Genomic DNA, 13786 nt, shown 5'->3' with positions numbered 1-13786 from the left:
ACTGGGAGCATTTGCTTCAGCCTTTATTAAGCTTTCGACCAACCGCTGAGATGCGCTATTTTTAATTTTCAAGAGATTGATCCAGAGAAAAATAAAACAATTCCTTCCTTCGAGCCGGATTCGAACCAGCGACCTAAGGATTCCCAGCGATTTCCACTACAGTCCTCCGCTCTACCAACTGAGCTATCGAAGGGACGACGACGAGTTCTTCTTTTCTCACACTTTCGGCCCAAATTCGTGCGGTGTTCCTGGTCATTTCAATCTCAGTTCGACGTCAGGTTTTTAACTCGTTTCTGCAGTCTTGTTTCAGCGTTTCTGGTGTCAGTGGTGTAGTGGTATCATGCAAGATCCTCTGTAATTTGACTTCACGGGTACGCGTAATTTTTGTTGTAATATGGGAACACTCTTAATAGAAATTTCAACACTTTACAGCGAGTGGCTGGAGACAAACATTTCGTGAGTTCATTCCTATACCGCCCCGTGTCCAGCTATGAGGATCAGATCAAATAGTGCAGCGAGCTGCCGGCTCGCTCAGGTTCTTGACCTCAGAACACAGTGTGTCCTGCTCCACACGGAGAGGGGCTGGTGCTGAGAGCAGCAGAGACACAGGTGTCCGCCTGAGATACATGTGCACAAAAAAGAGACCTCACCGTTCTTGTCGAGGGTGTGAGACAGAATCAGCCTGGCAAAAGCTTGGGTGAGGTTTCAGAAGTCAGTCCAGCGTTTAGGACGGGGCGCTCCGGTACTGTTCTGACTTTGAGGAGTATCATATCACAGCAGTGTGGAACTGAACACTTTTCTTTTTGTTGGGATCTTCAGGGCACGATTACAAATAAAAACACCCGAGACTAAAGAAATAACAGTAAATAAAACACGTGTTAATCTCACTTCAGGAAACCCTTTACAATAACATTTTACTAAACATTTTTTTTACATTTACCAACATCTGTTCAAAGAAAACTGCAGGTTAGCAAATTGTTAAAAAAGGAGTATGTTTCAATTAACAAGTATTTCTTTCCCAGCAATGCACTCGGGATGATGAAACGATGATGCCGTGGAAAATAAAAAGCAAGGAGAAACAGTAATTCTACGATTCATCCAAGTATTTAATTTGGGAATACAGAGGGGAAACACGAATCTCCCGGACTCCCAGTTCGAGGTGCGGGAGCGACAGGAGACGGGTAAACAAGTCAACAGTCCTCCCAGACGTGATTGGCTAAACTCTGCCCGCATCATGGTAGGAGTTGGGGCGACGATTGGGCGAAATTGACCCAGATTGAGAATCTGCACTCTTGATTGGTCAAGTGTGGTAGCAAGACGAACGTTGATTGGCTAAAACTAGCATGACTGAAAAGAGAGGGCCTCAGGCGCAGAGGGGAATTAGCTCAAATGGTAGAGCGCTCGCTTAGCATGCGAGAGGTAGCGGGATCGATGCCCGCATTCTCCAATCCGTTTTGTATCCCCAAACAGCGAGCACGGAAGTTGAAATTTCACAGCTCAGAGCAGTGTTAATGAAGGGAATCCCTTTGTCCAGTTTGAAATAGTACGTTATGTTTTAACATTTTGTTTAGCTGGTTCTTACACGTAGATACGTAAGGTTTAAAGTGATTGTCCTTAGAATACTAAGCAATTCTCATTAATAATGTGTTTCTGTATCGGCAATTAGCGGGCTTTAGGTGCTTTCAAATTTCTACCGCTTCTTCCACTTACAGCATCTCCGTGGTTTGTAGTAAACAAACGGGTAAGAAAAAATACTATCAGCGAATTATGCGTAATAAGAACAAAAAAAGTCACCAGGCATTTCTTTGCATCTATCCGTTAAGTCAAGGCCAATAATAATAATTGCTTACACTTATATAGCACTTTTCTGGACACTCCACTCAAAGCACTTTACACTAATGGGGACTCCCCTCCACCACCACCAATGTGCAGCATCCACCTGGATGATGCGACAGCAGCCATAGTGCACCAGAACAGAGGAGAGCAGAGTAATGAAGCCAATTCATAGATGGGGATTATTAGGAGGCCATAATTGGTAAGGGCCAATGGGGAACTTGGACAGGAGATAAGGTTTACACCTCAGTTTTACATCTCATCCGAAGGACAGTGCCTGTTTACAGTGTAGTGTCCCCATCACTATACTGGGGCATTAGGACCCACATGGACCACAGGGTGAGCACCTATTACCTATTGTAGGAAGGAGAGTCGACACACTGGATACTTTGGTAAAAACGGGACAATCACACTTGAGGACAACCAACACCGGGAGCGTTTGCTTCAGCCTTTATTAAGCTTTCGACCAACTTCTGAGATGGGTATTTTTAATTTTCAAGAGATTGATCCAGACAACAATAAAAGAACACTTCTTTTCCTTCAAACCGGATTTGAACCGGTGACCTAAGGATTCTTAATAAGTCCCACTACAGTCCTCCGCTCTACCAACTGAGCTATCGAAGGACAACTAGCCAATAAGAACTTAGTAATAAGAACAAAAAGAGTCACCAGGCATTTCTTTGCATCTATCCGTTAAGTCAAGGCCAATAATAATAATTGCTTACACTTATATAACGCTTTTCTGGACACTCCACTCAAAGCACTTTACACTAATGGGGACTCCCCTCCACCACCACCAATGTGCAGCATCCACCTGGATGATGCGACGGCAGCCATAGTGCGCTAGAACAGAGGAGAGCAGAGTAATGAAGCCAATTCATAGATGGGGATTATTAGGAGGCCATAATTGGTAAGGGCCAATGGGGAACGATAAGGTTTACACCTCAGTTTAACATCTCATCCAAAGGACAGTGCCTGTTTACAGTGTAGTGTCCCCATCACTATACTGGGGCATTAGGACCCACATGGACCACAGGGTGAGCACCCCCTACTAACACCTCTTCCAGCATCAACCTTAGTTTTCCCCAGGAGGTCTCCCATCCAGGTACTGACCAGGCTCACACCTGCTTAGCTTCAGTGGGTTGCCAGTTGTTAAAAAGGTGGTGATTAAGGGTGACTTATAAAACATACTAATAAAGGCTATCTCAACAAGTGTTGGTGACCAGATCTTATTTTGTCTTTCTTACACACAGAAGCTCTCAGTGTCGCTGCTGCGCTACACAGACTGTAAAAGCGTGTCGATCGCTCTCTGTGTCCTTTTAAAATTCACCGGTGCGAATCCCAGTTACCGCTGTCTTCTCTTCGCACACAGTGAGAGAACCGACCGTCTCCCTGGTGGTCTAGTGGTTAGGATTCGGCGCTCTCACCGCCGCGGCCCGGGTTCGATTCCCGGTCAGGGAAGTGACTCCTTTTCCCTCCTGACGCAGATACCTACTTGAACCACGTCTGTTAACTATCACCAAAAAATAACATTCGAGCTGCAGATACTCCGCTCGTCCGCTCTGGGTCATTTGTGAGAGGAAATCGCGCTGAAGTCATCGACTTGGATACACGTGTTTCCTACATTTTGTGTTTTAAAATAACGTCTCTTTAAACCAAAGTTTTTATGTGTCGAGTTGAAGAGCGGTAAAGTAGTCGCGTGGAAACATACCCTTCCAGTTAAGATAACAAAAGTTGCTATTACAATTTGTGGACTGTTTGTACACCGCAAAAATTTATTTACGGTGGTTCATAAGTGATGGACTACAAAAATGAGCACGAACAAAAAACGGCACAACACAAGCTGTATGTTGAAGAGTTCACCAAAAAGAAAGAGTGCACAAAAAAGAGAAAGATATGTTGTAACATGAAATAGTTCTTTCACACAATTTATTGTACAGTATTTCAATAGATAACACTGCGGATTATACCGCAGCAGAAACGGTTCTGCTCAACGTTGTTTTTAAGATCCGTCTTAGCCCTCCTTACTTTACGCCTAAATTCCTTCTCTTTCTCCCTGACTGACCATACATCAGTACATTATGCTGAACTTGTGAGAAAAGCTCCACCCTCCGTTCCTTCGATAGCATGTTTTACCATGACAGAACCATCGGGCTCCAGATACTCCGCTCCAGCGCTCTGGGTCATTTGTGAGAGTAAAGAGCTCTGCAATAGTCGCGTGGAAGAGCACTTCACCGCAATTTAACTGGATAATTGCTGTCCGAGATTTGAACTCGGATCACTGGAAACGCTGGCTTGTGAGCAACCTTTAAAGATCCGTAACGAGATCTTCTGCGTGTTTAATTTGTCTGCGTGAGACTCCGGTGTGTGTGACGTCGAAGTCTGTGTAGCGACAGCAGCGACACTCAGAGCTGCTGTGTGTAAGAAAGTGAAAATAAGATCTGCTTGGCACAAAGACCTTGTTGCATAGCGAGACGTCTTGATACTTGAAGGTGTTTGTGGGATTATTTTTCCGTGACTTATTTTCGTTTTCAGATTGTAGGAGATCATTCTCTCAGACCAGCAGGGTGGTGGTTGGGAGCGAGTCCGGACGTGTCTAAGAGACCGAGCTCTTCAGTGTGAGTTTTTAGCGATTTCGAGATTGATTGTAGGAACGGGCAGGTAGGAAGTATGGATCCTGTGCAGGACTCAGGAGAGAGAGGGAACACCAATCCAAATCGCCAAGCAAAACGTATACCAGGAAGCAAGCAAGAAGGTCGGAAAACGAGAAAGACAACCAGAGAGCAGCAACCAAAACTCAAAACAAGGTTGAAATCGAGGGGCAGGCTAGAAGATCAAAAACCGAGTGGAGACTAGCAGTGAAATAACGCGAACTCGAGGAGAACCCGCCAGAGTGAGCGGGGAAGTGAGGAAAGAGGGTAACTGAAATAGTGACGGAGTGAACGGTGATAGGTGGGTATTACTTGCGGCGGGAGCGTTTGTTAAACTTGTATCTGCTGTGTTTAACATGCTGTGTAAGACCAGACTCACTGTACACCTGTTGTAAGTGGATTTTCCCCAGAGAGGCTTTTTGTTGGCGTTAAGTACAGGAATCTGAAGAAGAAAAAATGTGTGAACTTTGCTCCAAAATCCGGTTATAAAATCGTATTAGCTTAAAAATAATGTATAAGGATGCCACAATAACAAAACAACAGCCTTATATAATGCTGAAAAAAAAGAAGAGAGAAAAAACACAACGTTTCGGCCGTGGAGCCTTCTTCAGGTTTTCTTCTCTTCTTTTTTTCAGCATGGAATAAACCTATTTTTCCTTTGCAGCCTTCCCATGCTGACGCAGCTACCCCCCTGAACTAGCCTTATATAATGAGGGGTTCCTGCTCGTCTATGAGGCTGGGGGGTTTTCCTCTTTTACATTTTAGCGCTTTGAGAAGCCACCTTTAAAGGCGCTATATAAAATAAAGTTTATTATTATTATTATTATTACATTTTGCCAAATCATCGAGAACTTCTCTGTTTTCAACTCCCGAAAAAGGCACCGTAGCTGTATTTTGACAGTAACACTTTCGAAGTTACTGCTAGTATAAACAGATGAGTGTCCCCGCACACATTTATAGCACAGTTACATGGGTTTTCAAACTTTACAAGACGAAGATAAATGAGAAAGACAGACTTAATATTATAAAGCCTCAAAATCAAAACCATAAAGTCAACTAAGAATGGAACTAGTAAAAACACAAAACACTGAAATCGACAAACCTTTATTTACATATTAGTAAATGTGTGAGTGTCAAACCAGCACCTGCTTGGCCGAACTCCAGACCCATATCTTGGCAGCAAGGAGCGCTGTGATTGGGCGAAAACTACCTAAAATGAGAGCGGACACTGTGATTGGACAATTCTTGTTAGCTATACGGGTCTTGATTGGTTAAGGCTACCAACAACGAACAGAAGGCAATGTGCTAGTGAGCAGCCCGATGTGTTTAAAAGAAAGACGAGCCAGGTAGGAGTCGAACCTACAATCTTCTGATCCGTAGTCAGACGCGTTATCCATTGCGCCACTGGCCCCGCTGATAGAGCTGCACCGCACCACAGTCAGCTCCGTGCCGCTACTAGTACGGCATCGCCCCGCTCCAACTTTTCTAACTTGATACAGGTGTTTTCTACATTTTGTCGAAATCTATGTGTAACGTTGAAACTCCGCTTGATTTCGACATCAAAGAAAAACCGTTTTCTTGCAAACGTGACAGCTGTCACGTATTCCAGACTTTAGTTATCTCTTCAATTAGTGTAATCTTAGGTCCTGTTGTTGTTTCACTCAGTTGAGCAATTGGAGATATTTTTTAAGTTGTGACCTTTATTATTATTCAGTTGTGACCTTTTAAACATAAATCAGAAGGACAGCAGACCCTGTTGGGCGAGCAGATCACAGATTCTGAAAAAAAAAGCTTCCTTCATCAATGAAAATTACCTGAACGGCTCTGGAATCCTAAAAGCACACCTGTAATGAAGCAATGAGAGCCGAAATCAAGAGTTTCGTACATACGTTCAGGAAGTGATCGATTTTAACTTAACGACATATGAGAGGTTTCTTTTTTTACACTTAAGATTTACAAAACGCTGACCCGTTTAGGTTGAGAAAGATGTAAGAAAGGACACACCTCCCAGGTCCAACCGAGATTTGAACTCGGATCGCTGGATTCAGAGTCCAGAGTGCTAACCATTACACCATGGAACCGAATGGCTACTTGTTTATGTTTATGATGTACACTAGCAGCGGTGCATCTGAGCCCTGCTCTTGGCCAGTTGTGGAAAGAGGAAAGAGCGCTGAAGTAGTCGTGTGGAGACTCATCTCTCAGGTGAGCCAGTGACGTCAGGTTTTTTACTCTGCCGGCTCGCTCAGGTTTCTTGACCTCAGAACACAGTGTCCTGCTCCACACGGAGAGGGGCTGGTGCTGAGAGCAGCAGAGACACAGGTGTCCACCTGACATACATCCGCACAAAAAGGAGACCTCATCGTTGTTGTCGAGGGTGTGAGACAGAATGTGTGTCAGACTGACACACATTCAGTGTCAGACTGGCAAAAGCCTGGGTGAGGGTTCAGAAATCAGTCCAGCGTTTTGGACGGGACACTCCGATATTGTGTTGACGCATAGGGGAATTAGCTCAAATGGTAGAGCGCTCGCTTAGCATGCGAGAGGTAGCGGGATCGATGCCCGCATTCTCCAGTCCGTTTTGTATCCCCAAACAGCGAGCACGGAAGTTGAAATTTCACAGCTCAGAGCAGTGTTAATGAAGGGAATCCCTTTGTCCAGTTTGAAATAGTACGTTATGTTTTAACATTTTGTTTAGCTGGTTCTTACACGTAGATACGTAAGGTTTAAAGTGATTGTCCTTAGATTACTAAGCAATTCTCATTAATAATGTGTTTCTGTGTCGGCAATTAGCGGGCTTTAGGTGCTTTCAAATTTCTACCGCTTCTTCCACTTACAGCATCTCCGTGGTTTGTAGTAAACAAACGGGTAAGAAAAAATACTATCAGCGAATTACGCGTAATAAAAACAAAAAAGTCACCAGGCAGGGAGTGAATTATCAGATGTTAATTACATTAATACACTAAAATGCTTCTGACAGTTCGGACATTGAAACGTTAAGGTATTGCCCAGGTAATGCCCTGGCTAATCTCATGCTATTTCCCCGTCCCAAAAACCACACACCTTCACTATCTCCGTTCCTCGTATCCGAGCTCTCAGGGCTGCCCTTTAAATGCTCCCGCCTCGGCTACTTCATTAATGAATTGGCAACACCTGGGAAAAGAGGCGAGAGCAATTAGAAAAACAAATAACACTCCAACCACGGACCGTAACACAAATCACATTAATAGTGGTAGTGAATCCGAAAATGTTCTTAACACATTGAAATGCAAACGTATTCTAACTTTCAGCTTCTTCTTAGCACTCAGTGCACTCCGTGAAGATCTAGGTGCGATCCAACTCGGATCGCTGGATTCAGAGTCCAGAGTGCTAACCATTACACCATGGAACTGCATGGATACCTGTCTACGTTTATGATGTACTGTAGCAGCTGTGCATCTGAGCCCTGCTCTTGGCCATTTGTTGAAAGAGGAAAGAGCGTTAAAGTAGTCGTGTGGAGACATATCTCAGGTGCGCCAGTGGTGTAGTGGTATCATGCAAGATTCCCATTCTTGCGACCCGGGTTCGATTCCCGGCTGGCGCATAAAAGTGATGCCTTTTTAAACCTTCACAAAGTAACATAAAATCTTCTTATTTTAATCCTGCTCATGGATTACGTATGCAGTTTGTCACAAGACTCTATAGTGGTTTTACACCATTATAAAGCAAAACAAAAAAATAGATTTCAATTCAGGTCAATTGATTAAAGAATCAGGCTACTGCTTAGTGTGAAACTTACAGAAGGTGGACCAGCGGGTGTCTCCACCCTGTGCCTACTGCAGTCTCGCCGGCCGTTGCCAGAAGGTTGAAAGAGCACAAGTATTTTTTAGCCTTTTGTCAAAGTCACTGCTGGCAGACAGGAGCAGTAGGACACAGAGCCCTATCCAGCAGCTCTAGACGGTGCTCGGGGAAGCACTAAGTCTGTTTTAGCACGGGGAGCGAGTATGAGCTCATTCCAGCTCGGTTACTGTCATACTGGGCTTTTGAGGCTCTTTGCATCGCAACGTGAAAACAAAACTGCCCACAACGTGTCTTACCTAGTGTAGGAAGGATAGATATCACATTTAACAAAAGCATGATTGGAGATGCCAGGGATTGAACCCGGGGCCTCATACATGCAAAGCATGCACTCTACCACTGAGCTACATCCCCGACAGGCTCACTTCTCTGCGGTTGTTTCATTGAGTTTGTGATTACCAGTCACTGACTGGGGCTATCAGGGCGAGTCGACACACTGGATACTTCGGTAAAAACGGGACAATCACACTTTAGGACAACCAACACCGGGAGCGTTTGCTTCAGCCTTTATTAAGCTTTCGACCAACCGCTGAGATGCGCTATTTTTAATTTTCAAGAGACTGATCCAGAGAACCGGGGAACAATAAAACGGTTCCTTCCTTCGAGCCGGATTCGAACCAGCGACCTAAGGATTCCCAGCGATTTCCACTACAGTCCTCCGCTCTACCAACTGAGCTATCGAAGGGACGACGACAAGAGTTTCTTTTCTCACACTTTCAGCCCAAATTCGTGCGGTGTTCCTGGTCATTTCAATCTCATTTCGACGTCAGGTTTTTAGATAGATAGATACTTTATTGATCCCGTGAGGGAAATTGCAGTGCAACAGCAGCTTAACACACACAACACAGCCACAGTGTAACGAATTATATACTAATAGTACAATACATACAATACAATACAAGAGTTACTCACAGTCCGGACACACAAGAGGAAACTAGAACAGAACAGTACACAGAAAATCGTATCACACGTATGAATATAAATATAGATGTAACCATAGATATAAATATAAATATAAATGTATTGCACTGTATTGCAATGTATTGCAATTTTAACTCGTTTCTGCAGTCTTGTTTCAAGCGTTTCTGGTGTCAGTGGTGTAGTGGTATCATGCAAGATCCTCTGTAATTTGACTTCACGGGTACGCGTAATTTTTGTTGTAATATGGGAACACTCCAGCGAGTGGCTGGAGACAAACATTTCGTGAGTTCATTCCAATACCGCCCCGTGTCCAGCTATGAGGATCAGATCAAATAGTGCAGCGAGCTGCCAGCTCGCTCAGGTTTCTTGACCTCAGAACACAGTGTCCTGCTCCACACGGAGAGGGGCTGGTGCCGAGAGCAGCAGAGACACAGGTGTCCGCCTGAGATACATGTGCACAAAAAAGAGACCTCACCGTTCTTGTCGAGGGTGTGAGACAGAATCAGCCTGGCAAAAGCTTGGGTGAGGTTTCAGAAGTCAGTCCAGCGTTTAGGACGGGGCGCTCCGGTACTGTTCTGACTTTGAGGAGTATCATATCACAGCAGTGTGGAACTGAACACTTTTCTTTTTGTCGGGATCTTCAGCGCACGATTACAAATAAAAACACCCGAGACTAAAGAAATAACAGTAAATAAAACACGTGTTAATCTCACTTCAGGAAACCCTTTACAATAACATTTTACTAAACGTTTTTTTTTACATTTACCAACATCTGTTCAAAGAAAACTGCAGGTTAGCAAATTGTTAAAAAAGGAGTATGTTTCAATTAACAAGTATTTCTTTCCCAGCAATGCACTCGGGATGATGAAACGATGATGCCGTGGAAAATAAAAAGCAAGGAGAAACAGTAATTCTACGATTCATCTAAGTATTTAATTTGGGAATACAGAGGGGAAACGCGAATCTCCCGGACTCCCAGTTCGAGGTGCGGGAGCGACAGGAGACGGGTAAACAAGTCAACAGTCCTCCCAGACGTGATTGGCTAAACTCTGCCCGCATCATGGTAGGAGTTGGGGCGACGATTGGGCGAAATTGACCCAGATTGAGAATCTGCACTCTTGATTGGTCAAGTGTGGTAGCAAGACGAACGTTGATTGGCTAAAACTAGCATGACTGAAAAGAGAGGGCCTCAGGCGCAGAGGGGAATTAGCTCAAATGGTAGAGCGCTCGCTTAGCATGCGAGAGGTAGCGGGATCGATGCCCGCATTCTCCAGTCCGTTTTGTATCCCCAAACAGCGAGCACGGAAGTTGAAATTTCACAGCTCAGAGCAGTGTTAATGAAGGGAATCCCTTTGTCCAGTTTGAAACAGTACGTTATGTTTTAACATTTTGTTTAGCTGGTTCTTACACGTAGATACGTAAGGTTTAAAGTGATTGTCCTTAGAATAATAAGCAATTCTCATTAATAATGTGTTTCTGTGTCGGCAATTAGCGGGCTTTAGGTGCTTTCAAATTTCTACCGCTTCTTCCACTTACAGCATCTCCGTGGTTTGTAGTAAACAAACGGGTAAGAAAAAATACTATCAGCGAATTATGCGTAATAAGAACAAAAAAAGTCACCAGGCATTTCTTTGCATCTATCCGTTAAGTCAAGGCCAATAATAATAATTGCTTACACTTATATAACGCTTTTCTGGACACTCCACTCAAAGCACTTTACACTAATGGGGACTCCCCTCCACCACCACCAATGTGCAGCATCCACCTGGATGATGCGACAGCAGCCATAGTGCACCAGAACAGAGGAGAGCAGAGTAATGAAGCCAATTCATAGATGGGGATTATTAGGAGGCCATAATTGGTAAGGGCCAATGGGGAACTTGGCCAGGAGATAAGGTTTACACCTCAGTTTAACATCTCATCCAAAGGACAGTGCCTGTTATTAGGACCCACATGGACCACAGGGTGAGCACCCCCTGCTGGTCCTACTAACACCTCTTCCAGCAGAAACCTTAGTTTTCCCCAGGATTTCTCCCATCCAGGTACTGACCAGGCTCACACCTGCTTAGCTTCAGTGGGTTGCCAGTTGTGAGTTGCAGGGTGATATGGCTGCCGGCATTCAAGTGATCAAGCAGGGAGTGAATTATCAGATGTTAATTACATTAATACACTAAAATGCTTCTGACAGTTCGGACATTGAAACGTTAAGGTATTGCCCAGGTAATGCCCTGGCTAATCTCATGCTATTTCCCCGTCCCAAAAACCACACACCTTCACTATCTCTGTTCCTCGTATCCGAGCTCTCAGGGCTGCCCTTTGAATGCTCCCACCTCAGCTACTTAATTTCACACTATTTATTGTACAGTATTTCAATAGATAACACTGCGGATTATACCGCAGCAGAAACGGTTCTGCTCAACGTTGTTTTTAAGATCCGTCTTAGCCCTCCTTACTTTACGCCTAAATTCCTTCTCTTTCTCCCTGACTGACCATACATCAGTCCATTATGCTGAACTTGTGAGAAAATTAGCGGGCTTTAGGTGCTTTCAAATTTCTACCGCTTCTTCCACTTAACAGCATCTCCGTGGTTTGTAGTAAACAAACAGATAAGAAAAAAAATACTATCAGCGAATTACGCGTAATAAAAACAAAAAAAGTCACCAGGCATTTCTTTGCATCTATCCGTTAAGTCAAGGCAAATGATTTAGCAGGGAGTGAGTTATCAGATGTTAATTACATTAATACACTAAAATGCTTCTGACAGCTCGGACATTGAAGCGTTAAGGTAATGCCCTGGCTAATCTCATGCTATTTATGTTTTTAAGTCACAGGCAATTTAATTTCTTCATTAGGTAATAATAGAGAACACCTAATTTTTCTGCACACGTGTAGTTTTAAAAGCTGTGATTGGTTCCCTTCTTCCGGAATAAAGCAAGTCGGCTGAGCGTGGACCTAAATCTTCTGTTTTCGGGTGGTTAAAGACTCGATTAATAGAATGGACGGTGGTTTTGAAGACCAAGAGCTGCGTGAAGCGCAGAGAGAGTACTTGGATTTTCTCGATGATGATGTAGGCGAATACGTTTTTTACATCCGTTGGACCCATAGGTGTTTGTGTTTTGAGTTGTTAGCCTAGGTCTGCGATGATTACGCTTTCCACCGTGTTTGTCACATAAAACGTACCAACGCTGCATATTTAACATGTACGTTTCTAATGCAAAAAGCAAGAACTCGCAGTGCTATGTCTGTTGGGCTATTTGGTCTTGGGATGTGAACAGCTTGTTTGAATAAGCGTAGATGCTGCTACACATCATATATTACAGCTGCTGAAGAAGTTTACTGCCTGTCGCGTCTGTGAAAAGTCTTTCTGCGTGTGACGCGAAAAGCTCATTAGTTGGATGAGTAAGAGCGTAATTACAGCTCTAGGTAGAAATAAATGGCCTTTCATCTCCTTGCCTTACCTCGCTAATTGAATTCTAGTTGTACAAGGCGTTCAGCATTTCTCAGAAGGCAAGATAAGCCTTTTTAAAACAAAAAACACCCTACTTTGCTGTTAGCAAGCGAAACGTTAAAGTTGCTTTGGAGCTGCGAAGCGTTCGACTAAATAATGTTCCGGTTTCTTTTGCGAGATTGAGAAATTTATTTTTTTTTTACCCCCCTACAGCAAGATCAAGGTGTTTATCATGGGAAAGTAAGAGCTATGGTCTCAGAAAATCGCTGTCGTTTAATTGTCAATATTAACGATCTCCGAAGAAGAAATGAGAAGAGAGCCAACTTGTAAGTATTCTTAACTAGAGGACTAGAAACTGAAGCGAGGTGCTGTAGGACCGTTAGCGTCAGAACTATTTTAATATGAAAGGTGAACGAGGGGCTTAGTTCTTCACCCCGTGGAAGTAGCAGTGTACCTGGTGATTGTTCACAGGACTCCAGGAAAAGGAAAAGTGTCTTCATCGCCCGTTTGGTTACAAACAGATTTGCTCATGGTAGCCTGTTCACCTTTGTTCATCACAGCAAAACCAGAGTGAGAGCAACGGTCAAATCGCAAACCAGAAGTTCTATACAGTTAATATTCTCACAAAAAAGGAAGAACAACTTCACGGCTAATTGTATTTGTTGCTTAAAGTTTAGGAGTCGGCTCCCCTTGCGCGGAAAACGTCGCTGAATCCTTGAGATGGCAAATTGAAAGTAATATGAGCCCTTAAGTCTGATTCTCTGTTAGGTTTTATTTTTTTCTCAATGTAATACATAGAAACGTGTATTACACGTTTCCCGATTTGTATCAAAATTACCTTGGTAAATTTTAGTGTTCGTATTAATTGTGTGAATTAATGTTGGATGGCGGTCTGAAACTCTGAGGTTTTTAATAGATGTTTTTGAATTTGTCTCCTGAAAGACTTTCAGCATTCCTTGACTTTTTTTTTAATATTCAAGTGCAATTTTTTTCTTAAGATTTGTAAACGCTCGTGATTTTATGAGTAGTAAAATTTGGACTTTGGGGAAACCACCTTTAATGGGATTTGCGTTTCATATCGAATGAAATATTGTATGAC

At 43.5% G+C, this 13786-nt stretch overlaps 1 protein-coding gene and 11 non-coding genes across 12 annotated transcripts in view; 6 read left to right on the top strand and 6 right to left on the bottom strand.

Annotated features, from left to right (window-relative positions):
* Positions 1-105: 105 nt before the first annotated feature.
* Positions 106-193, bottom strand: trnay-gua (transfer RNA tyrosine (anticodon GUA)). The gene is given in 2 exon segments: positions 106-141; positions 157-193. It is a non-coding gene; the product is annotated as a tRNA-Tyr (tRNA).
* Positions 194-1374: 1181 nt separating this feature from the next.
* Positions 1375-1447, top strand: trnaa-agc (transfer RNA alanine (anticodon AGC)). The gene has a single exon. It is a non-coding gene; the product is annotated as a tRNA-Ala (tRNA).
* Positions 1448-2369: 922 nt separating this feature from the next.
* On the bottom strand, positions 2370-2457 carry trnay-gua (transfer RNA tyrosine (anticodon GUA)). Its single transcript is given in 2 exon segments — positions 2370-2405; positions 2421-2457. It is a non-coding gene; the product is annotated as a tRNA-Tyr (tRNA).
* Positions 2458-3222: 765 nt separating this feature from the next.
* On the top strand, positions 3223-3294 carry trnae-cuc (transfer RNA glutamic acid (anticodon CUC)). Its single transcript has one exon. It is a non-coding gene; the product is annotated as a tRNA-Glu (tRNA).
* Positions 3295-5822: 2528 nt separating this feature from the next.
* trnar-acg (transfer RNA arginine (anticodon ACG)) lies at positions 5823-5895 on the bottom strand. Its single transcript has one exon. It is a non-coding gene; the product is annotated as a tRNA-Arg (tRNA).
* A 598-nt stretch (positions 5896-6493) lies between these two features.
* trnaq-cug (transfer RNA glutamine (anticodon CUG)) lies at positions 6494-6565 on the bottom strand. The gene has a single exon. It is a non-coding gene; the product is annotated as a tRNA-Gln (tRNA).
* Positions 6566-6982: 417 nt separating this feature from the next.
* On the top strand, positions 6983-7055 carry trnaa-agc (transfer RNA alanine (anticodon AGC)). The gene has a single exon. It is a non-coding gene; the product is annotated as a tRNA-Ala (tRNA).
* Positions 7056-7993: 938 nt separating this feature from the next.
* Positions 7994-8064, top strand: trnag-ccc (transfer RNA glycine (anticodon CCC)). The gene has a single exon. It is a non-coding gene; the product is annotated as a tRNA-Gly (tRNA).
* Positions 8065-8600: 536 nt separating this feature from the next.
* Positions 8601-8672, bottom strand: trnaa-ugc (transfer RNA alanine (anticodon UGC)). The gene has a single exon. It is a non-coding gene; the product is annotated as a tRNA-Ala (tRNA).
* Positions 8673-8915: 243 nt separating this feature from the next.
* Positions 8916-9003, bottom strand: trnay-gua (transfer RNA tyrosine (anticodon GUA)). Its single transcript is given in 2 exon segments — positions 8916-8951; positions 8967-9003. It is a non-coding gene; the product is annotated as a tRNA-Tyr (tRNA).
* A 1436-nt stretch (positions 9004-10439) lies between these two features.
* Positions 10440-10512, top strand: trnaa-agc (transfer RNA alanine (anticodon AGC)). The gene has a single exon. It is a non-coding gene; the product is annotated as a tRNA-Ala (tRNA).
* Positions 10513-12149: 1637 nt separating this feature from the next.
* The window catches only part of mcm3l (MCM3 minichromosome maintenance deficient 3 (S. cerevisiae), like), a 12030-nt gene continuing 10393 nt past the window's right edge, over positions 12150-13786 (top strand). Inside the window, exons 1-2 of the mRNA XM_088642669.1 lie at positions 12150-12306; positions 12901-13013. Of these exons, the coding sequence (XP_088498795.1) occupies positions 12235-12306; positions 12901-13013 (185 nt within the window). The 5' untranslated portion in view covers positions 12150-12234. The remainder of the gene's footprint in view (positions 12307-12900; positions 13014-13786) is intronic.

Source organism: Lepisosteus platostomus, chromosome 8 (genome assembly GCF_059453375.1).
Source record: "Lepisosteus platostomus isolate fLepPlt1 chromosome 8, fLepPlt1.hap1, whole genome shotgun sequence".
Lineage (NCBI taxonomy): Eukaryota > Metazoa > Chordata > Actinopteri > Semionotiformes > Lepisosteidae > Lepisosteus > Lepisosteus platostomus.
This window is presented reverse-complemented; position numbering and strand designations above follow the sequence as displayed.